This window comes from Ambystoma mexicanum, chromosome 7p (genome assembly GCF_040938575.1).
Source record: "Ambystoma mexicanum isolate Mex_15411 chromosome 7p, UKY_AmexF1_1, whole genome shotgun sequence".
Lineage (NCBI taxonomy): Eukaryota > Metazoa > Chordata > Amphibia > Caudata > Ambystomatidae > Ambystoma > Ambystoma mexicanum.
Genome location: NC_090939.1, coordinates 296,197,119 through 296,222,212, shown reverse-complemented (window position 1 = coordinate 296,222,212; position 25,094 = coordinate 296,197,119). Strand labels below are relative to the sequence as shown.

The following is a 25,094-nucleotide window of genomic DNA, read 5'->3' as shown; positions in this document are numbered from 1 at the left end:
AACATGGATATGATATTGAAAAAGGAGCGGACAGACTAGCAATGTTAGAGGCAAGATGTGACGCCCTGGAACTCAAACAGGAAGACGCAGAAAACCGCTCCCGTCGCAATATTATATGCCTCAGAGGTATCCCAGCATCCATGCTGGAGATAGAATTGTAACATTATGTAAGCAACCTCTTCCACTTTATTCTTACGCTACTGGATGACTCCCCCATAATACTCGACAGGGTCCACCGCACCAGAGTCGGGGCCAACTCCTCAACTCCGCCAGATGTACTAGCCAGACTACACTACTTCAAGGTCAAGAAAGAAATCATGCGAGAGGCAAGAAACTCCCCGCAAATACTTTTCCGAGATGCCTCCATCTCCCTATACCAAGATCTCGCCTCCAGCACACTCCTGAAAAGGAAAGCACTAAAGCCAGTCACGGAATGGCTGAGGGAGAAGGTCACGCCATACCACTGGGGCTTCCCCACAGCCTTAATCTTCACCTGGAATGGGAGTGTCCCCCACATATGCAAAGTGCAGGAAGCAAATAAACTATTGAATCCAGAAGTGAGAAAGGGAAGCAACAATGAGGATGACCTCTCAAAACAAGAAGAAACACAGGAGCCCATGACTCATGGTCACGCGTTGAGAGGCGACAAAGGAGAATCAGGGGCCCTCCACTTAAAGGTAGACGCCCAGGTAAAGTCGGCTAAAGGACCAAACCGGAACCTCCAAACTCTGAGAACCGCGACCGCAAACTACACATGGTTCCCTGAAGCTAAGTAACACGTCAAGACTTCAGGCAACTATCACTGCCAAACAGCAGAGGCCTAAAAGCTCCACTTGGAGCAAGATGCGTTGGACCAGCCGGTGTCCCCATTGGTCGAAGGCTGGCCCAGACAACCAAACTCTGTTCTACAGGGGGGGAAATGGGGTGGACACCGAAGGGGGCATAACTCAGCAATACAGAACTCAAAGTAAACAAGGGCGGGCCGGGGATGGACCGAGATCAATAGCTGGCATCATCCGCATCCAGGTTATCCCGAAATGGGTTCAACCATTAAAAAAACGTAACTATGACCACCTGGAACGTCCAGGGCTTAAATTCTCCCAGAAAACGGAAATCCGTGGAACACCGCCTGGCCCAACTAGAGGCAGATATAGTCTGCCTACAGGAAACCCACCTTCTTGGCAACGGATGAACAACGCGTCAAATACCAAAGATTTCCGAAGAAATATTTTGCATCCTCTGCTCAGAAGAGAGGAGGTGTAGCGATCCTACTTAGTCAAACAGCGATCCTATCAAGGGTCACAGTTAAACGAGACCCAGAGGGAAGGTTTTTGCTAATCGAGGGCTTCTTGGTTGATCTCCCAATGACCATCATAGCTATCTACTGCCCAAACGAAGCCCAGGAATGCTTCCTACGCAGGATTCTCCCAGTAATAACATCTTTTGCAGAAGGCAACCTGCTAATTGGAGTTGACTTCAACTTCACTCCGGACCCATCTATGGACAAAACCCTTCCACCCTCCGGATCAGACTTTGCGAAAGCACTAGGTCTTGCCGAGTTTCTGAGGGAGACTGGGACAGTGGATGCCTGGAGGCTGGCCCACGATAAAGCACGGGACTACACCTTCTTTTCTCACATCCATAGTGGCTTTTCCAGGATAGGCCTTCTTCTCGTATCAAGTGTATTATTCCCTTGCATTTCTGAGATTCATATTGGCTTAAGGGTAATCTCCGACCATGCCCCAGTAATAGCACAACTCCAAACAGAAGGCCTACCAGCACAACGGCACAGGACATGGAAACTGCAGGACTACCTCCTCGCGGACATGGCAGATAGCAAAGAACTAGCGGAAACTTTAACCAACTATTTTGCAGAGAACCTGGGCAAAGGGCCAGCGGAAGCCACAGTTTGGGACGCCATGAAGCTGATCGTCCGGCGAACTGCCATCAACTGTGCAGCGGCGCACAAGCGCAGGTACCAGCACAGACTAGAAGAGCTGGAAGCGGAGATTGCTCAGAAGGAATCAAACCACAAAAAGCGCCTATCGACAGGGTCATGGAACGAGCTTTGCAAAGCTAAAGTAATCCTGGAAATGCACCTGGCAGACCAAACAGCTCGAGCCCTAACATACACAAAGCAGTACTACTACCTGAACAGCAACAAGGCCAACCGACTACTGGTACACAAGCTCAAGAAAGTCCATACCAGAAACAACATCACATCCCTACGGGATCAAGATGGGACCCCCCCCCCCTGCTGCTCAGACCCAGAGAAATTGGCCATCATGACCGAACACCACAGAAACCTGATGTCTGGGAATCCCACGCACACAAGGCCTACCTGAGCAAGGTCCCAAGCCTGGCACTCCACCCGCAGATAGACTCCCTGGAAGACCCCATAACCCCAGAAGAGGTAGTGGAAGCAATCCATTAATTGAAGAACACAGCCCCCTGGCCCCGATGGACTTCCGGCGCCATTCTAAAGGATTCAACCACATCCTGGCCCCCCACCTGGCCTCACTCTTCAATTTGTTTCTGGAAACAGGGGCCACCACCCCCTCAATGGAAGAATCAATCACAATCCTGATTCTGAAACCGGAAGCAAACCCAGAACTCTGTTCATCATACCGCCCCATCGCCTTAATGAACGTAGACTCTAAAATCTTCTCCAAACTTCTAGCAAGCAGGCTCGCCAAACTTCTCCCAGAACTTATTCACCCAGACCAGACAGGCTTCATCCCGGGACGTAACACCATGGACAACATCAGGCGCACCTTGAACATCATTGCGACGGCCAACAGAACTGGACGGGAACTAGCAATAGTATCGCTTGACGCACATAAGGCATTTGACATGCTGGACTGGGGATACATAGGAGAAACACTATGGATTGGGGCCAAGATTCCGCAAATGGGCAAATTACCAGCACCCCACCACAAACCTGAGAATCAACGGAGCCATGTCCCCTAGGATCAAAATCACTAGAGGCACCCGCCAAGGCTGCCCCTTATCACCTCTCACCTTTGCCCTATCAACGGAACCTTTTTTCAGCCAGGATTCGACAAAACACCCCAATCCAGGGTCTCAAGTTCAAGAATGACAATTATAAAGCAGCCCTGTACGCCGATGATGTGTTGTTAACATTAGAGCACCCAGACAGGTCCATGGCAGCACTATGGGAAGAGTTGAGCCACTTCAAAGAGTCTTCGGGGTTCTCAATCAATCCTAAAAAGTCTGTAGCACTGAGTATCAACATCCCGAAAGCAACACTGGACTCTTTAGCTTCTAACCTCCCGATCTCATGGGCCAAATCACACCTGAACTACCTAGGCGTTCATCTACACAAACGCGCTGAACGCACCTATAAACTGAACTTCCCGGCCCTACTGAAAGATCTACAAGCAGACATGGCCTGTTGGCAAGATCAGGAGATATCCTGGTTGGGGAAGATCACAACGCTCAAAATGAATTTGATCCCCAGGCTCCTATATCACTGCCAGGCGCTCCCAGTAACGCTCCCCCAAAAAAGCCAAAGAGAAGCTGCAAGCAAACATGCTAAAATTCGTCTGGTGGGGCAAGAAACCCAGAGTAACTAGGAAGGTCCTGCTCAAAAGCACTGGGTCCGGAGGTATGGGAGTCCACAAAGTCTAGAGGTACTGCCTGTCCACTCAGCTGGCAGCTGCATTTATGTGGCAACAGGCAGACAGTAAACCCCGCTGGCTAAAATTGGAAGAGGACTGGAGCCAACATCCTCTGGAATCCCTTCCACACATCAGATGGCCTAAATATCCCCCAAACTCTGGGCCTCTATCAACCACGAGGAACATGGTGGACAGCTGGAAGCAGGCAGCGAGGCTGTGGAAGTGCAGAAGTACGACAGGCCCGTTCCCACCAGTTTGGGAGAACCCGGACTTCACCCCAGGGCCAAAACTTCATCTCCAGATGGAAGGCGGGGGGGCTGAGGCACGTGTTGGACTTCTACAAAGGGGACTCCCTACTTATGTTTGAGGACTGCAAAAGGAAATTCCATATACCAGAGACCGAGAGGTTCTGATACGCCCAGATCCGACACTGGTTGTCCCACGACATGATGCGGACGCACGGAAACAGAGTGCTCACGGCACTGGAACACACATTAACGACATCCCCGCCCAAAAGCAAGATTGCGACCCTGTACAGGCTACTGGACAGGACAGACCCAGAATCAAAGGAGCCCTATATGAAGCGGTGGGAGAGCGACCTGGACAGGGAACTGGACTTGTCCAGCTGGACTCACATCTGGGCAAGAACTCACAACGCCTCCAGATGCGTAACGAACAAAGGAGCCATTAAGGTCTGCTACAGGTGGTACATGATCCCCAAAATATTACACAAATGCAACCCCGCTATTCCACCCCAATGCTGGCGAGGCTGCACCGACACAGGCTCACTGTTCCACCTCCGCTGGGCATGCCCGAAAGCGGAAAGATTCTGTAGGGAGGTCCTGAACAGATTCGACAGTTCACAAGCCTATCAATCCCATTGGACACAGGCATTATCCTACTGACAGACGCAGGAGAAGGGACAATATCCTCTGACCAGTGTTAGGGAGAATTCTCTGTTTAGGCTGAATTTCCTAACCTAGTGAGTCCCCCAGCAGCTTTGCTGGATTTTTTGGGGTTTATTTTTTTCTCCTGCCAAGAGTGAGACTCTTTTACCCTCACTCTTGGGCATGACTTGAGAGTGTTTCTGTGACTTGCTATGTGCTTATGGGCTATGGGGTATTTTTTTCCCATAGGCTATCATTGGTTTTTGAATGTGTTACACAGCACCCTCAGTGCAGTAACACAGGGGTGTCATAGAGACCCCCAAACATAGACTCCACACCCTGGGACTGACTACTGTCTCCCTGGGTCTGTAATGTCACCATTGACTTTACTAGTCTTAACTTAGGAACTTAACCAGTACAAACCATCATACTGTGGAAGTACTGGTAGGGGCAATTAGGTTGCCCCTGGGTCTATTGTCGAGGGGGTACTGTCCCGTCCCCCCTCGCCGAGTTTCTGGCTGGTGGCAGTGGATACCACGGAAATATTCCACCGGAATATTTCCCAATGGGATTTCCCATTGATTTTTATGCACCACTTTTTGGTGCAATGTTAAAGATACCGCCGGTTTATTTATTTAATATAAATTCACCGGTTGGGATTTTTTGCCAGAACTCGCCGCCAAAATGGCGTCTAGGTTCACTTCAGTAACCCTGAACCCGAGTCGAGCCTTTGTTCCACTTTTGGCGGGCTTCTGCACAGAAGCCCTCCAAAGTGGTGCCATTCTGTCTGGGTACCACAGGGGATGTGGGGGGGGTTTAGGCACCCTGGACTGAGTTGCCTTGCCAACTCATGTCGCACTCTTGTGTGATTGGCCCAAGTGGTGAGCCGCCCCGCTCACCACTTAGCATGTTTGAGTGACAGCTAGGCTGTATGAATGGGGGTTTGCTGCATAAAAGCAGGGTTTTTGGGACTGGTTCTTCGGAAGTCGCCACAGGACCTAAGAAGCCGAAGAGGGAGAAGCCGAGCCGACCTGCCAAGACAACACCCCCGGTGGAGCCCTGCAGAACAGTCTCACCACTTTTCCCAATGACAGAGGAGATCTCCCGCCTGGAGAGTCTTCTTCCCTTGACTGGTGGGGACAACCAGTTTCTGCCTTCTTTTCGCCGCCCTGAAGCATCTCATGGCCGCCTTGCCTGTGCCATGCACCCCAGCAACCGGGATACCACTTTTTACCTCAACCGCGAAAGAGGGGTAACATCCTTTTAACCGGAAAACTCCACGGCTGGTTTCTTCCCTGGTAGTGCAACGACCTTCAGCTTTCCTCCACGTCGAGATCTTCTCTTCCTCTGGACGACGCCACGACTTGCACCCACTACCAGGAACAACTGCCACCGCTGGAGGATCCTTTCCATTTTAAAGGTACCGTGTTCCGCCCGGCTTCCCTTGCCACCTATTGTACGGGGTAGATTTAGCCCTCGGCTCTCGGCCCTGGGTAAGCCTGGGACACCCTAACTAAACTTTTCTAAACTTAGCAAAACCTTTTCTACTCACCTGTAAAGACTTGTGACGTTGTGTGATCTTGGGCATCTTTTCGCCTGGCTTTCCCTAGAGTGGGCCTGGCAACCGAACTTCCTTGCTCCTCAATAGACTGCCTTTCTAAACTCACTGTGAATCTCTGAAAAGTGTTTTGCCTTGCTGTTTTCATTACGTCTGCCTTTTCCCTCCCTTTTTAACTAACTTGTTGGAGTGCCATCTAACGTTAAGCGCTCACCTCTGTTTGGAAATAAGTGGTGTTAACTTAGACTTGTCCAACAAATAACTAGGGATGTACATATACGTAATAGTGACTGTGTTTTGACTTACTTACCTTTTCTGTGCTAGTGTAATCTATGAGTGTGTCTTTTAAATAAATAATTATATACTTTTACACCTAGCTCTGGTTTGCTTGTACTACTGTGCCTCTGTACCTATCATGTATGCTGTATATACTGCCTAACTCTGCTTGAGGGAAGTCTAACTGCTCAGCCACAGCTACCAGGTAAATCTGGGTGGTACAGACTGCTACCAAGTGGGTTTACTGCCAAACACCTGTAGTCTTAAATCTTTTGCAGTGGTCCCAGAGGGAACTGCACAGGTTTCTGCCTAACAACCAGCAACTTGGCAACCCTCTGCACACACCTACTAACGGCAGCCAAAATCTCGATTGCCAAACTATGGAAACTTCCAGAAGGTCCAGCAATCCCGATATGGTGGGTAAAATGTTGGGACGTGACCGGAGCCGAGAAAATCACTGCCATCCGCCAGGGAAACGGGAACAAGTTCCACAACATCTGGGACCCATTTTTTGACTAAGTACAGAAATTTCCAGGTATAGCCAGACAACCACCATCACTCAGATGGCTGACGAAGATAGACTAACAGGTCCGGGTTGCCCCAGCCCGGACACACAGCGGTCCCCCCAACTGTGACCAGTGATCCGAGGATCTGTAATGCTGAAATGAGTCGATTGCAATCCCCTCCGGCCCACCCCCCAACTATCTTTAGGTTAGCCTCAGTTGAGGCGATATTACTGTTGTATTTGTCTTTGTTTTTTCTGTTCTCAATACAAATCATAAAGATGAATAAAGCTTCTGTTATTTATAAATGCCAATAAACTGCCATGTTTAAAAAAAAAACCGAACATTTCAAGACTCCGGTGAGAGCTGACTCCTGCCACCACACGTGAGAAGACTTAACTCACGGCAGAGCACTTTAATGACGAGATTCCATTCGTCAATCAGGCTGCGTGCCATACTTCCCATTATCTTGAGAATGCGCTTAGTGTAAACTCCATGCACTTGAGTTGCCGGCTGCACATTTTGATTGAGTTTGGCCCACTAGAGATTTGTTCCATTTAGACTCAGTCTGTTTAGCCATCGTTATTGTTTGTTCTGTCTATAACTCCATCTCCAGTCTGATGCAAAATCTTAAGATGACGGCATTTTGATGTAACAGACACTGAAATACAAACTGAATACACCTAATTTCACCTTACAAGATTTACAATCTCAAATGCTTTAGTGAAGGACTTGTTCAACTACTTGACAGTTCACATTGTTTAATGAATGAAATGATGACTAAAGCAACCCTTTGTGTACCTGGCTCTCGTTGCTATATGTAGGCATGTCCATGTGGCCAGATGCTCTGTGAGGCATTGGGGGCTTCTCATTTCTTCTGTTTTGTCTTTGTCCTTCCCTCCTGTAGAACCATTTTCCAACAAAAATGAGATGAATTCCCACAACCCCGTGCAGGATCCAAAATATTAGTATCCACCTTTTATTATGCGAAATGCAGAGTTTATAAAAATAATCTAATGGTAAGAACATGAACTTCTTTGTATATGAGTTTAAGCAAGACCAATGCTGAGGTCGTTCGGGCAGAAATCACAACAGGAACTGCTTGAAACACATGTACTCTTAATATAGAGCATAACGGCATTCGATGGGTGTGAGCATTCCTTTATAAATGCCTCGTTTCTCTGATAGGAATACTGTGCTGAAATCGCTGCCTGTGTGTGTCACATTAAGTCTGCCACTGAGCTTTATTTCCCAGTGGTGCTATGGGTTTTGTAAGAATCACCAGTCAGATGTTATTCTTTCTAGTTATCCAGATTCTAAAACAAGCTTGTTTTAATTTCTTATTTGAGTGGGAAAAAATAGTTGGCTGAACGGAACAAAATTCCCAAACAACGTTTTCTTTCTGCTTATCTTAAAGTACTTAATTGATGGATTTTTACTTGTGCTTTATTTTCAGGTGAAGTGAAACATGTTTACACCAATGCCAAAAAGCAGATGCTCATTTCTCTTGCTCCTCCTATACTTACCCTTCATTTAAAGCGATTTCAGCAGGTAATACTCATGTAATTGTGTTTTACAAAATGCGTGCCTATAATATGCATTTTAAATTGTATCAACATTGCTGCACCCACCAAAGTTAATTGCTGCTTATTCACACACAGTAGAAAGTTCCATCAAATCAATTGATGCACTAAAGAAATGCCTTCAAAGTGGTGTTTTAAATCCTTACATATGAAATGTTTTATTGGACATTCGCTGGGAGGATTTTAAACATTCAATGGGAGGCTTAATGATTGTGGTGATAAACGAGAAAAAAATCACATCACAGATCTTTAGCGCTTGAAGTCAAAATGAAGTGATTAGAATGCCAAAATAGATCAGCATTTAAAAAAAGGGAACTACAAGCTTCATATCTTGATGAGGAAGAGGAATGGTGTCCTTCAAAAACTCAAAGGTAAGTCAAAGCCCTAATATTGCTGGAAGCTTCGTTGAAAGAACTTCAGATTTTCAAATGAAAACACAAAGTTCCACAAATACACATGTAGAGCAGCTGCCAACTAATGATATTATAAGCAGAATTTCGAATGGATTGTGTCCTCCAGTGTATTCCACATCTTTGACATGTAATGTCCACAGCTGTGCACTTCGGAAACTTTTTCAGCAGAGGACATCCTGCGTCGATGACGTCTGGTCGATGTCCCTCGAAGGCCTCTGTCGAGGGCGACCTCACTGGATGTTATAAATAAAAAAATAGCCCGTAGCCTCAGTTCTGTTTTTTCCACAAACGTGTTGCTTCGTGAAACTCGGCGCGCTTCGTGTGTTTCATCTTTGAGATGTCTTTTTCTTCGACCCCTACGACTCCGCAGTCTGGCTTCAAGACTTGCCGGGACTACAAGTCGAAAATGTCGATCACGACCCGCATCGCATTTGTTTGTGGTGCTTGGGCGAGAGTCAAGACACCGACGACTGTTCAAAATGCCAGTTACTAACTGCCAAGGCCTTGCAGGAGTGTAAGGGGAAGCTCCAGGTAGGTAGGGGTTCCAAGCCCAGTAAGTCCCGTAAATCCAAATCCAAATCCAAAGTGGTGTCCACCGACCAGTCGAGGGGCGACTCCGTGTCGGGAGGAGGCTCGGGGTTCTCGGCCCCGGAGTGGTTCCCGCCATTCTTCTTCCTCTTCGCGGCATTCTCAGAAGCGCCGTCACCGGTCGCCTTCCCCGTCCTCCTCGGAGGATGGAGCCGCGAGGAAAGTGGCATGCCTGACGAAGTCCTGGACTCCGGAGGAATGGGCTGCCTTTAAGGAGCAAATGTTGGTGATATTTCAATCGCAGGGCACAGGTCCGGTCGTGCCTTCTAGCGAAGCCGGCCAGGATCGGTCTCGTACCGTGGCTCGCACGCCTTCGGGCTCGGGGATGCGACTCGTATCAGGAACCTTCGAGGTCCCGTTCGGACAAGGCTTTGGATAGTCGCAAGAGACATGCTTCTAGGTCTCGGTCCTTGTCCCCAGCGAGACCGCTGCAACCTACTAAGGGCTCAAAGCCGGCACCGAGGTTGTTGACGCTATCGGCGTCGAAGCCTTCAGCGCCCTCTACGCCTTTGGGGATTTTTGCCCGAAATGTACCATTGGAGTTACTCCCATGTGGTGGATCCTCCTAGGAAGGCTACTGTGCAGTCTGGGAGGCCAGTATTGGACTCCAGGCCCTCTTCTGTCCCTAGACCAGGGTTTCAACTCCTCTGGATGACATTTATGAAGAGGAGACAAAAGATTTTGAGGACCCTGGTGAACTTGATGTGGCTCCAATTTTTTTCGGAGACAGTCAATTGGAGGAGTTGAGGCAAATCCTTCATGACGCCAGTGGGTTGGACACTTCTCCGGAAGTGGAATTTGGTAGGCCTGAGCCTGGGGCTCATGCTGAGTCTTCATACAGGAGGCTCATGGTTAGCGTCTCGGAGTATCTGGGCTGGTCCAGTCCTCCTGAAGACTTTGTACAGGATGATCGAACGGACATCTTAGATCAAGGTCCTTCCTCTGACCCGGTGTTACCGTTTCATCTCGCCTTACAGAAAAGGGTGGCAGCTGCTTGGCAGTCCCTGGAATCTCTTCCGGCTGTTAATAAATCTTTGACAAAAAAGTACCGCCCTTCCGTTAGCCACCCCAGCTATTTAACCACTCATCCCATTCCTGAAAGTTTGGTGGTTCAGGCGGCTACGGCCACCTCGAGGCAGGCGGCATACCCTACCATCCCTCCGGAAAGGGACGACAAGTGCTTCGACAGTTGGGCTCGGAAGGTATTTTCTGTGGGGAGCATGTGTTTGAAATTGGCCAACTCCACTTGTGCCTTAGCAAGGTTATCACACTATGGAACTGGTTCTTTAGCGGTTGAGCATATTCCCGAGGGGGAAGAAAGGGATGGCTTCCTGGCTCTCGTTCAGGACGACTAGGATGCCATGTGCGAATCCCTTCAGTCAGGTTTGGATACGGCAGACGGTGTTAGCCAGTCCATGGCTGTTAGGACCGCTATAAGCAAATTTGCGTGGTTGCGTAATTCGGGTTTTGCTCCAGATGTGCAAAACCGTCTTCTGAGCATGCCCACACGCACATTTGTTTGGCAACAAGGCTGACGAGAGCCTTAAGAGGTTGCAGACCTCAAAAGCTGCGGCAAAATCTTAAAGCGCAGCTGTGCGTCAACCTCCACCTTTCCGTCCTAGGGGACAGCAGTGGAGGGGAGGTTCTTTTTGTTACTACTCCTTTGGCAGAACGAGAGGGGCCGCCAGTCAAAGGGGCCAGCGAAAAAGTACCCATGGTGGTCAGGGAAATGGAGGTGTCAAAGCCGCTCAGGCAGCTGCCTCTTTCCCTTCGGGCACTGCTGCAGCTGCTTCCAAACAGTCATGAGGCCATGTACCATGGTTTGCCGGTTGGGGGCAGCCTGTCTCGGCATCTAGAAGAGTGATGAGCGATTACTTCAGATGCGTGGGTTCTGGATGCCATAGCCCACAGCTACTGCCTTCCCTTCCTACAGCGGCCTCACGACAATCCACCGGGGAAACTTCTGGATCCACTCCTTGTGCAGGAAATCTTAGCCCTGCTGGAGGAAGGCGCTATAGAACTGGTGCCTGTAGCGGAGAGGAACAAGGGATGGTATTCCCCTTATTTTTTGATCCCCAAGAAAGACGGGGGATTGAGACCCATCCTGGACTTGCGTTGGTTGAATGAACTTCTCAGGAAGGACAAGTTCAAGATGGTTACTCTTTCTCAAGTTCTCCAGGCTCTTCAACTTCAGGATTGGTTGGGTTGTCTGTACCTACAGGATGCTTACTTTCATGTGCCGATTCATCCCAAGCACAGAAAGTACCTGAGGTTTGCGGCTGGAGACTCGCACTTTCAGTTTCGGGTCCTGCCGTTCGGTTTGACCTCCGCCCCGGGGGTCTTCACCAAGCTAATGGTGGTTTTGACAGCATACCTCAGGCAAGGGGGAATTCACGTCTACCCCTACCTGGACGACTGGCTGATCCGAGTGTGCTCTCCTGAGCAAGCATTGGATCGCCTGCTGCTCCCTCAACAGGCTGGGCTTCTCCCTCAATTTCAAGAAGTCGCATCTGACACCTTCCCAACAGCTCCAGTACATCGGGGCTGTGTTAGACACGTCCTTGGGGAAGTGCTCGTCTCCCAAGGCGAGGGCTCATCACATTGTGCAGATGGTGGACAGGTTTCAACAGGCCCAGAGTCTTGCGGCTTTCGAATTCTTAAGGTTGCTCGGCCTCATGGCATCCTGCATTTTTCTAGTGCCAGAGGCCAGGCTGAGGATGAGATCCCTGCAATGGGTCCTCAGGATGCAGTGGTCGCAGTTCTCAGATTTCGGATTCCGTTCATATTCCACTCTGTCTCCCAGGATCTTCTGTGGGAACCTGATGAAGGGGGAGCCGTTTTGTAAACCATGGCCAGAGGTGACTGTAGTGACCGATGCTTCCCTCACAGGATTGGGTGCTCATGCCTTGACTTGACCGCCAGCGGTAGTTGGTCTCAGTCGGAGTCCAAACTCCACATCAACCTGTTAGAGCTGAGGGCCATCAGGCTAGCCCTGAAGGCTTTTCTGCCGGCTGTACAGGGGAAGTGTGTCCTGATCATGACGGACAACACAGTGGCCTTGCATTACCTCAACAAAAATGGGGGGTAGGGTCCCTCCGTTGTGCAGACAGGCAATGCAGCTCTGGTTCTGGGCCATCGAGCAGGGAATTTCGATCTCGGCAGTTCATCTGACCGGAGAAGAAAATGCAGTGGCAGACGTTCTGAGCAGGCAGAGCCCGATCTTTCATGAGTGGGAGTTGGTTCAGGAAGTCCTTCAGGAGATCTTTGCCATTTGGGGAACCCCTCAAGTGGATCTCTTCACCACCAGTGTCAACCGGAAGTACGAGAGATTGTGCTAAAGGGAATTTCCTCCAAGAGGAACCTTGGGGGATGCGTTCGTAGTGGATTGGTCATTCCCACTGCTGTATGCCGTTCCACCAGCTCCCGTCATTCCTCAAGTGTTGCGGAAGTTCGGTTCCCACATGATCCTCATTGCTCCTGATTGGGCCAGGAGAGCCTGGTACCCGGACCTTCTAGAAATGTCCATCTGCCCTCCACGCCGTCTTCCCTACCTAGAGGATCTGCTCTCCCATGAGGTTGCGGGGGGGAGGGGTGTCAGGTTCTCCATCCAGAGGTCAAGACTCTCAACCTATACGCTTGGTGTCTGAACGGTTGAGGTATAAGGATTTAGACCTCCTGGATGACGTAATGGAGGTGTTGCTTACGGCCAGGCGGCCTGCAACAAAATCCCTGTACCTTTGCCGTTGGCATAAATTCTGCGACTGGTGGAGAAGTCACAATGTGGATCCTTTTCAGTGCTCCATTCCTATGGTTTTGTCTTTTTTGCTTTCTTTGTCCCACAGGCCAAGTCAAGTTGGTACCATTAAGGGTTACCTGGCGGCGCTGTCTATATTTAAGCGCTCGTCTGAAGAATGTTCTTACTTTTAAGATTCCTTTGATTTCTCAATTTCTTAAAGGACTGACTAATGTGTTTCTGCTGTCTCCTTTCCAGTTGCCGGTTTGAGATTTAAATTTGGTTTTGAAATTTCTCATGGGTGCTCTGTTTGAACCTTTGCACTCTTGTCCTTTGAGATTGTCCTTCAAGACCGTGTTCTTGGTTGTGGTTACTTCCGCTCGCAGAGTGAGTGAATTGCAGGCACTTTCCTCTAAGCCACCCTTCACTGTGTTCCACAAGGACAGGGTAGTACTTGGGGGTACGTCCGTCCTTTCTACCCAAGGTAGTTTCTGAATTTCATTTGAGTCAGAAGGTGGTTCTTCCTTCTTTCTATCCTCATCCTTCTAAGGATGAGGAGCGACTCCATAGGCTGGATCCTAGGAGAGCTCTAAGCTTTTACATTTCTAGGATGTCCAGGGTCTGAGTGGACGATCAACTCTTTGTAGGATATGCTGGACACCGATTGGACCAGGCTGTTACCAAACAGACCTTGTCCAGGTGGATTATCTTCACCATTACAGAGTGTTACCATTTGGCGGGTAAGGACCCTCCGGAAGGGTTGCAAGCTCATTCGACTAGGGGCGTGGGCACTTCACTGCCCTTCAGTGGGGTGTTCCGATTCGGAATATTTGTGATGCCGCTACATGGGCTTCGCTCCACACCTTTAAGCATTACTCCCTGGATACAGTCCATGGTCCGGATATGGCCTTTGGTAAGGCTGTTCTTAATTCCGCCATCTGATTGGGTACTCTAAATTCTTTTTTTCTCCTCCATTTACTGGTACTGCTTTGGGAGTCTGTCAAAGATGTGGAATATGTTGGAGGACACAATCCATTCGGAGAATAAGTTACTTACCAACTGGTAACATTCTTTCGACTGGATGTTCCTCCAACGTATTCCACATCGCCTTCCCAGCCTGCCCCTCTGGAGAATTTCCTATGCGATTGCAGCTTACGTTTCCGCAAGGCTATGTGCAGTCAAGCATGCATGAGACTGGTGCCACACGTTCTGAGGGAAACAACTTAAACTGAGGCTACGGGCGCCGTGCATCCTATTTATAACATCCGGTGACGTCGCCCTCGACAGAGGCCTTCGAGGGACATCGACCCGACGTCATTGACGCAGGACGCCCTCTGCTGAAAAAGTTTACGAAGTGCACAGCTGTGGACATTACATGTCAAAGATGGGGAATACGTTGGAGGAACATCCAGTCGAAAGAATGTTACCAGTTGGTAAGTAACTTGTTCATTTCTTGAAATTCTCCAGCATTGGATCTTTCATAGATTTACATGCTGTGAATATTCCCCATTGTCAGGCTGGGAATCCCTGGTTACTTTAATTTGGTACTTTTCCTATGGAAAAATATTTGGCACTTTGAGTGTTTGATCGACGTTGTTGTAGGTGCTTTTGGTCCCTACATGTAGGTCCGCCCCAGCAGCTTCCCCTCAGATTTCAACCGTCTAATTAGCTGGTGGGAGTGCTTGAGTTTTTCTGGTCACTGAGAAATCATCTTTATAATCCAAAAATATATATTTGTACAACAGTCAATCCGGAACAACCAACGACTCTTCGGTGGTGTCGGCAATATTTGTTAAGACGGATTTCTGAACTCTGTCCTGGTGGCGCAGAAGTTCAGAAGGCCAACCTAATTACTTGGAACAGGGTAACCTCTGGACGAGCCAGACCAATCAAGGTAGCGATCGCGGCGGTCAAGACTAGGTCTCAAGAGGGGTGAGGGTGACTGAAAGCCCGCAATGAGCACACAAAGCAAGAGCGCTTACAAACTACTCCAAACAGTTGTTATATCAAAAATAGATACACATTTATTTTAAGGCCTTTAAAATAATGACCGTAGCGAGAAAATCACAATATCACAATACTAAGCCAACACATACCATATCAACACAATATATATACAAATACGACAGTCGCAAGCGTTATATGCACAAAATGTGTAGTCCACCTGAAAGGGAAGGAAAACAGGCAGTGCGATAATGCTTTAGACTCAGTTCGCCTTCAGAGGCACCTAACTAGATGGAAGTCCGAGCCCTGCGAAGAGTGGAGCCTTGTGCTCAAAGTACCTGCACACGCTGGTGCCAACGGACAAAAGGAGAAGCTCTTCGGAGGAAGTCAGGCGGTTCGGGTTAGTGCACAACAGAAGAAGAACAGGTTCCGCGACTCAAGCGCAGCCTCCACAGCTAGCAGAAGCAGAGCGCGAGTACGGACAAAAGGGTGCTGTTTTTATACAGCGGGGAAAAGCAATGGGCTACTGCAGGAGGGCGACCAGATCCTAGCTATACTACTCACCGGTCCCCGATGCAAGCAGACCCAGGCTTCTCCACGTTAGTTTCAGCAGCTGGCAGGTTCAGAAGAGCAGGGAACGCCTCGTCGTCGTGTAGAGAAAAAAGACGTCCCAATCGAAGAAACCTGCACAGTTTTGTCACCACAGCAGGGCAACGGAGCGGCCGTGTGTATCCGAGCCAAATGTACACTCCTCCCTTCAGACCTGGGAACGCCAAGTGCACGAAGCGTTGGAGAGTGACAAGGACTCGAGATACAACACAACCTGGCGGCGGTTACAGAGCAGGACTCCCTTGTAAGCTGGTCAGTCAACTGGATGGCCCAGAGACACTTCCGAAGGCTTACTTGGCAGGAGATGATGAAGTCGCCGGGAATAGCTGTTTCTGCTATTCCAAAGGTCGAAGCACCAGTACAGGCCTTCTGGTTCGATCAAAGGAGGAAAGGGTTTCACAGGACGACAGCAGTGCAAAGGAGGAGTCCTTCAGCGGGTCACCAGCGATTCCTCGTTCCAGCCTCGTGGTTGCAGGATACTTGGCTCCTGTATTCCTTCGTTCGTGAGAACTCAGGAGATCGACATGGTAGTGGTGTTTCCAGCCCCCTCTTATCCACGGTTCCCTTCGCGCCAAAACGGAGGGGAGCCAATGGGAGATCCGCTCATCAACACACATACCATTCGTGGACCAATCACAGACCACGGTGGTCCCAGGCATTCACACCACCCTAGACTCTCTGGCACCCAGGATGTGTATTGGGACCAGACATCCCAGCCCACACTCTGGAGGCACACAAACGACATGTAGAAGCCCGCGAAAGCATCTGCGTTTCGCGGGAAAGTACATGCCCAAATAAGGAAGGCCCCGGGTCGCTCGACCTGGGGAAGGTGAAGGGAGCAAGACGGTCAGTGGACAGGACAAAGGAGCCTCGTGGTCTGGCCATTTTGGGAGCCAGGCCACCATTTTGGGTTCAGTGCGAAAAACGCGCTCAGAACGCCAAAAGGAGCTCAAAATACACAAAACGATCGCTGCCACCATTCCAGTCCCTGAATGACTTGCACCGATCAAATACCATCCTAAAAGAGTATCTAGGGCCCGTAGAAGGCTAGAGGCCCAAGAGAGCTGTAACTTAGCTTACAGTGCCCTCTTGTGTCATGTTGCACGAAAGCCGCAACATGATAAAAGAAACTACGGGAAACAGCGTTCCCCGGTACTGACTGTCTTAAGGGCATGTCAGTTTCCCCGTAAGAAAGGAGCGAAAGCCCAGAGGAGTGCGGCAGAAGGCTGCACTTCTCTGGCAAAGTCAAGAACAAGGTGAAAAACAACAGCAAAAAGTTTAGGGGTTGCCACATGGAAGGAAAATTACCTACAATTACGAAATCTTTCCTAACAGACATTACATGTCAAAGATGGGGAATACGTTGGAGGAACATCCACTCTAAAGAATGTTACCAGTTGGTAAGTAACTTGTTCATTTCTTGAAATTCTCCAGCATTGGATCTTTCATAGATTTACATGCTGTGAATATTCCCCATTGTCAGGCTGGGAATCCCTGGTTACTTTAATTTGGTACTTTTCCTATGGAAAAATATTTGGCACTTTGAGTGTTTGATCGATGTTGTTGTAGGTGCTTTTGGTCCCTACATGTAGGTCCGCCCCAGCAGCTTCCCCTCAGATTTCAACCGTCTAATTAGCTGGTGGGAGTGCTTGAGTTTTTCTGGTCACTGAGAAATCATCTTTATAATCCAAAAATATATATTTGTACAACAGTCAATCCGGAACAACCAACGACTCTTCGGTGGTGTCGGCAATGAACATGGAGACCGTTGGCTCCAAAAAATCCTTATTCAGGGCCTTTGGGACGTGCGTTCAAAAACACGTATATGAAGGTGACAGGCATGTAGACTGTATATACGGATTATACCCTAACCATTCCTCAGAAGAATGTGAAATCTGTCGGGGTGTCTCTCAGAAAACCCTTAAGAACAGGAAGTGCCGACTGATTTGCTGGCTAAATGAAGGGGCATACCCGGCGTCGGAGGTGGGCTTGTCAAGGAGTGGGAGAGCTACCACTCCCTCTGAAAAGGGTTCACAATCAAGCCACAGATCCAGGTCGGAAGAAAGACCTATGAAAAAACAGAAAACAGGTGAGACCAAATTGTTGACGAGCCATGACAAGACTGCCACACAACCCTTGTCTCCTTCTAAAAAAAAATCGTTTGGCCACGAAGGCCTCCAGTCCGTGAGTAAATAGTCCTCGAAAAACCTGTCAACGAAAGCGACGACGACCAAAACGAAACCATCGTTGTCTTAGCATACGAACAAGGGCTCACGGCAGTCAATGAAATAGACGTCCCATTCGTCGAGAACATCCTCACGGTCAAAAGACAAGCATAAGACCAAATCGTCCACGAAGACCCCACCGCCATCGACGAAGAAGAAACGCCACTCGTCGGAGTCTCGTATTTCCAGAGAGGGGCATAGACCACTTCCGAACAAGTATCACCAACGCTACATCCTTCGATGAAATTGGAATGTCACTCATGAACGGTACACTCGACGAAAAAAACAAAAATCTCCAGGGAGTGGAACAGTACACACACCCCTGTCAACGGGTTCTACTGTGGCTCAAGCCACAGAACATCCTGATCAACCTACCATACCGCAGCAGGAGGAAAGTATACTATCCTGAAATAAAGGGATACTAAGATCTCCCAGCAGAGCCCAGACAACTCCCTCTAGGTGTGTCGCCCATAAAATACAATGAAATCATGCCTGATTAAATCCTACAACATGAGATAACGTCTGACTTTGAGCCTCCTAGGGAGGAGTGCCCAGGGGGTCACAGATTTGGGTTCCGAAGAATACACAGTGATTCAATCTCATGTACAGGACAGATATTCCATTTGGCCCCAATCAAGAGGGGAAAGAACACCAGCTGCAAAGTGTACTCCTGGGTTTTGCCTTTGCACCATCGAGAATAAGAGGGATGACGCCTATGTATCCGCTTACAAATCCACAGTGTCAACTATCCTGGCAAGTACTTTCAATGCTACAAAATCTATTGGGCAGCTCAATGCTAGGCTTCCTCATCCTCAGGGTATCCCTCAATACAGGGATACCACATAGCGCCAACTCAGCAAGCACAAGCAGTACAAGGAAGAGATGAGGGGAACTCGTCCCGAGACTACACCAAACGCTCACAGGTCTCAATCTCCACCCAGGCCTCCTCCTTCCACGAAGAGAGCCCGCTATTAGGCAGACAAGAGGAAGGGGAGCTGGTGGATACAGACCAAGACATGGATACAAGGGACACAAGTGCTTCCACAACTTCCAACTCACCTCACCAAGGGGATACAGACGACCCAGACCAGGAAACACAAGTTAGTCCAGCGCAACCTTCTCTACCAGATGACATTGGTGCTTTCCAACGCCATGGTCTCAAAGGTGTACCAAGAATTTGGGCTGACCCCAGCCGAGGAAAAGAAAGACTGTTTTCTTTTTGGCCATATGGGTAAGTGCTGAAAAGCTGTTTTTGCAATACCCATTTTAGATCACGTTTGGCAAGAGGGATTGCGAACCCTGAAATACCCTTTCACTGAACCTGCAGTAAAAGGAAGACTAGACAAGAAATTCAAGGCACCGGATATACCCCACAATGTCTAACCTCTTAACCCTCGCCGGAGTCGGTAGTGTCAGCTGCAGCAAGACGCAAAGCGCGTTCACAACACAAATGCGCTACACCCCCGGTGAACAAAGGCAGACAAACGGATGCTTTCAGCAAGAAAGTTCGAACTATCGGGGCAACAACAGTTAAAGCGGCCAACGCCCTGGCGATAGTGGCCCGCTATGACAGCAAAATGTGGCACTGGTTGGCTCCCATCTTGGAGCATTTGCCCAAACGGCAGCAAAAGGATTTATGACAATTGTATGTGAGGGCGATGAAGCCTCAAACCATAGTATAAATATTGCAGTGGACCTTGCAGAAACGGGATTCAAGCAAATTGGTAATGGGGTCATCCTGAGAAGGCAAGGGTGGCTATGCTAAACTGACATTTTAGGCAGGATTTGCAACATAAGGTCGTTGACATGCCATTCGAGGGAGAAAACGGGTTTGGCAACAGAATCCACAAGGCTCTTAAGGCAATATTATACTGCACGATCATTGACTGCTTTACAAAGCAAAATGTCTTTTCATCCCTTTCGGGGAGCCTCAGGTCAAACCAGGTTGTCTTCCAGAAGAGACTCCAAGGGCTACGCAAGATCTGGCTACTACTCCCAGGGATATAGGAAGAACTACCAGTCTTCCCAACGCAACAGGGACTACCACCAACCAGAACGCAAACATGGCTGGGCCTACTCGCAGAGGTAGGCAGATCAAAGCCCAGCAATGACTGCCCCAAAGGTGCACCAGTGGGAGAAAATGTGGCTCTTCATTTTGACAGGTGGTGATCAATTACAAAGGACAGATTGGTGCTAGATGCCATCCGACACGGCAATCTGTGGAACTCGAGCACAAACAGAAACACTTACCTCCTGTAACAGTGTCACATCCACGCTGTCAAATTCTTCAGCAAGAGGTGCGTCAAATGTTAGTAAAAATGGTCTATAGAAAGTCCCTCCTTGATCAAGGGGAAAAGGAGTATACTCAAGATACTTCATGGTAAAAAAAAGCCAGACAGGAAGTGGCGTCTGATCTTGGACTTAAGAATATTAAACAACGATATTGCTCTGCAAGCATTCCACCTACCGGGGATACACAACCAACAGGCAGACACCTCAGCAGGGACTCCACACAGTCCCACGAATGGCACCTTCACAGCAACCAAAGAAACACCATCTTCGCAGTGTGGGGCCAGCCTCCTCTGGACCTCTTCGCCGCAATATCCAACAAGCACTGCAAAGAATTTGCAAGCAGGTTGCCGCACTCGAGCTCGCAGCGGTACGCGTTCTCATTCCCATGGACCGGCATCTTTGCTTATGCATTCCCTCCACTTGCTCTGATCAGGAAGATAATCCAGATGATCTGCAGATAGCCTTGCAAAATAATCCTGATGACACCATACTGGCCCAGACAAACCTGGTTCTCGGTCCTCCTCCGTCTAACAGCGGACAGACCAATGCAGCTGGGGTCCCACGCCGATCTCCTGTCGCAGGACAATGGTGCAATCCTGCATCACAACCCACACTCCCACAAGCTGACAGCGTGGCTCTTGTACATGCCAAATTCGGCCACCTAGACATCCCGCAGGAATACCAGCGCATAATAGCGGCAGCTAGGGCTCCTTCTACTAACAACTCGTACAATCAAAAATGGAAAAGATTCTGCATGCTGTGTTCACAGCAAACCAACCTACAAACTGACCATTCAGCCACAACAGGTGCTTTCTTGCCAAGGAAGGTCTGGCTATCTCCTCCATTAAAGTACAACTGTCTGCAATCTCCTCACCAGAAGAAGAGGGAGACTTCCCCTCTACAGCGACAGACTCCTCAAGAATTTTATAAAAGGGTTGTTTCGTGCTTTTCCACCTAAGAAAAGAATGCCACCACTATGGAGCCTAAATCTGGTCATAGCTGGCCTCATGAAAGCCCCCTTTGAACCTCTTTCTTCGGTGCACATCAAGTTTGTAACCTGGAAAGTGGTGTTCCTTCTGCTATTACGTCCTCCAGGCAAGTCTCGGAACTTCAGGCGTTAATGGTGGACCCTCCATACCTCCAATTTGCAAGGTACAAAGTAATCCTTTCCACCAATCCCCACTTTATCCCGGCAGTACCATCTGAATTCCACCAGAATGCAACTATCACGTTACCTACATTCTTGCAGAATGCCAGCTCCCCAGTGGAAAGCGCATTACGCTCCCTGGATGTTAAAAGGGCGGTAAAATACTACCTGGACCGGACATCATCCTTTAGAGCGGCAAGGCAGCTCTTTATAGCTTTCGGACCTTCGAACAAGGAGAAAGCTATCACAAAGCAGGGTTTCGCAAGTTGGATATCCTCTGCTATATCCGTAGGCCACGCAAATGCCAACAGGCTACTGCAGACTACAGCCAGGGCACATTCTACAAGGGCTACAGCAGCTTCTGAGGCCCTCTGGCCGGGAGTGCCCATCAAAGACATTTGCGAGGCAGCAACATGGGCAGTGCCCCACACGTTCACTAGACACTGCTGCCTGCAACAACAGCACGCGGAAGACATGCAAATGGGACGAGCAGTCCTTCAAAGGCTGTTCTATAAGGTAAGCCCTGCAGCTTGCAGGGTTTTCTTGATAATTACGTATGTATACGTCTGGCATGGGCATAGAATGCACAGGTTTGTTTGCCTGGGTTTTCTCCTCCGGTCATGTTTACCGCTATAAAATCTATTCACAGCTTGAGAATCTATGAAAGATCCAATGCTGGAGAAGGGAGTAGTTTCTTACCTGTAACTCCATTTCTCCAGCGTTGGTATCTTTCATTAAGGTACAGCGGAGTGTCATCCGAGTACTGATGGATGTCTGTGTTGGGGTCATTTAGGGCAGTTCCCAGGCATGTATAGATCATAGGTGATTGCGGAGACATTGAAACCTTGGGGGACACCAAATGTGACGGTATTTGGTGATCAACTGTGTCGAAGGCAGCTGAGCTGTCTAAGAGGAATAGAAGATACAAGCCATCAGTGTCAGTGATTCTGAGCGCATCGTCCATCACTTGCTGTCTCAGTGCTGCATTTGGGGTGGAAACCAGACTGGTAATCATGGATGAGGTGAAGCTATTGATTTTTGGCAAGTAGTTGGATTGCAACTACTTTCTCTGTAAGATTCCTGATGAATGGGAGGCTCATGATGGGTCTGTAGTTTGATTAGGTCCTCTGGGTCAAGCAAGGTTTTTTTGAGATGAGGTTGTATGAGACTTGTCTTTCAACATGTCTGGGAGTGCACCTTCCCTGAAGGAGGCGTTGACTATACGGAGGAGTGCGTTAAATCCATGTAAATAGTGGGTTTGAGAGAAGCGAAAGTGGCAGAGACCCTTAAGAGAGAGGCAGGTGAATTATGTGCATGAGGGTAGTGCCCGGGGTTGTGCGGTTGGTAGCAAAGCTCTGTCTGGTTTTGACCCATCAATGTGACACCTGCTTTTATCCATTTTGTTAATGAAGTTATTTATTCTGTTTTATTTCTCTTGTGAAGCCGGCCCGTTGGGGTAAGGCGTGGGCTTGGAGCAGTGCTTGACTACTTTGAAATAAGGCTTTTCTCCTGTTATAGGCTGCCTCAATGGTGGAAGTGGAAGCTGACGTGGCCTCCGAGATCGTGTCTGCATTGGGTACACAGGGATTTGAGGGATGAGAGTTCCTCTAGGGTGCGGTAATTGTGCCACTGTTTTTAAGGCATCTGTGTTTGTTTGGGTGTGTACCAGGGTGGTGTATATACGCTTTGACTGTGGTGCGACTAGACTGTAGAGGTGCATGGGCATTTACTATTTTTTTTTTAGGCAAGGTGGTTAAATGTATCCAGAAGGTCTGAGGCATTCCCTGTGATGGGGAATGTTGTGAGCATTACCTCTAGCGTGTCTAGCAGGGCATCCTTGAAGGATCAGTGCTCAATAATGATGTTTGGCCTGACCTTTGTGAGGAAGCCTTGTTGGTGATATGAGAAGGGGGGTTGCAGCATGATTGGTCTGGTCGAAGGGCAGGGGGTTTGAGAATGAGGATCAGCCAAGAAGTGAAGACTAGGTTGAGGTCGTGACCTTTGACATGTGGAGAAGTTTGTGAATAGGGGGCCACACAGGTGTTTTACTGGTTGGGACGCAGGGGTGCTGAAATCTCTTAGTAGGAAACTGTTGCAGAGGAGAGAAAGTTAAAAAGGTCATCGATTAAGTTATCACTGCCTTGAGGTGGCTTGGGAATAAATTGGAATATAGCTGAGTTGTTTGAGATGGTGAACCAGCATGCCAGGGAATCAATGGACTGAGAAGAGGAGGGTGGGATTGGCATGCTTGCCTCAGAATATCTACATTGTATACTGATACGATTGGTCCAGAGGAGAATAGAGCGAAGGCCAGTCACTCTGTAATACAGGAATGGGCAGAGGAGCCACTATAATAGGGGTTTACTTTAATATGATATTAGGCACCTCTTTCGACTGGAAATCTTGAAAAATCGGGGAACAGAGGACAAAGGATAGAGATGTTAAGCAAGAGTGGTGCCTTAAGGAGGGTTATTGGTGTGATATTTGGCGACATCTCCACCGTGAACCTGGAGGCTATACATTACACACTAGAATAGATTTCTTGCTCATAGAAAGCATTTATAAGAATACAACCATGCACTTTGACATTTCTCTTTCTGCATTTAAATCAGTGCCTTTAATAACTACTTTCAACAACAAACAACTTCCTACGTGCGCGTTGCAGTTTACGCATATTGTCAGTTGGAGCGAGCACCTGGACCTGTGGGCACAACCTTCCCATTCCACTCTCTCTTTGGGACGACCTTTGTCGCCTGTGTTAGTTGGGATATATCTTCAGGCTTGGTTGGTGCATTGAGGGGGGTTTTGTCGTCAGATGGGTGGAACATGTCCCAAACTGCTGTCTGGCTCTGATCTGTTAACCCCTTCCATCCACACTGAGATGGTGTTGTGATGACACTGTACTGACTGATAGATCCTTCATGGACTACCTGGAAGAGATCAGAAATGTTCTTGAAGTAAACACCAATGGGGAAGTAGCAACAAAATGTGTGGGATGCGGCCAAAGCTACGATAAGGGGGTTACTCATAGCCAAAGGGTAGCAGAGAAAGGGGGGTAGAAAAACCTTTTGGAGGCTGTTCAGATGGATTTCTAAACTCTGACCTGGTGGGCAGAGGGTTAGGAGGCCACCCTAGTTTAGTCGAACAGGGTAACCTTCTGGACAAGCCAGACCAATCTAGGTAGCTTGGCAGGCGGTCAAGACCAAGTCTCAGGAGGGGTGAGAGTGATCGGAAGTCCACAATGAGCACACACAGTAACGAACCACAGTTTACTCTTAGGCAAGTTTATATCATAAATATCTATACATTTGTCGGCCGGATCAGTTGACACGTAAACTTCAGTTATGTAGAAACAATTAGCACACCATTCTTATACTAAATATATATACAGTATGTTTTCTAATGTGACAAAGGGTTAAAACGCAGCCACAACCTGTAAGGAGAAAGCTGAGTTAACACACTAGAAGCATTAGACAATTCTTCTGAGTCGTTCCCTAACTTTCGCAGTCCAGCCCTAAGAACTGGGGAGCTTTGTGCTCAAAAGTACAGTTGTGTGTCGCACAATCACACAAGTAGAGAAAAAAGCGTGTCTTCTTGAGGGAGCTGTAGAGAGTCAAATAGGGGCTTGAGGTGATGAAGAATTGGTTCCCACTATTCGAGTAGGGTCTGCCCTTGGCGGCAGAGCAATTTCCAAG

General features: G+C 48.6%; 1 protein-coding gene across 2 annotated transcripts in view; it reads left to right on the top strand.

Annotated features, from left to right (window-relative positions):
• Positions 1-25,094, top strand: part of USP16 (ubiquitin specific peptidase 16) — a 1,134,075-nt gene that overhangs the window by 893,945 nt on the left and 215,036 nt on the right. For both annotated transcript variants that reach the window (XM_069636367.1, XM_069636368.1), the window contains exon 15: positions 8,322-8,416. In XM_069636367.1, coding sequence (XP_069492468.1) covers positions 8,322-8,416 — 95 coding nt within the window. The remainder of the gene's footprint in view (positions 1-8,321; positions 8,417-25,094) is intronic.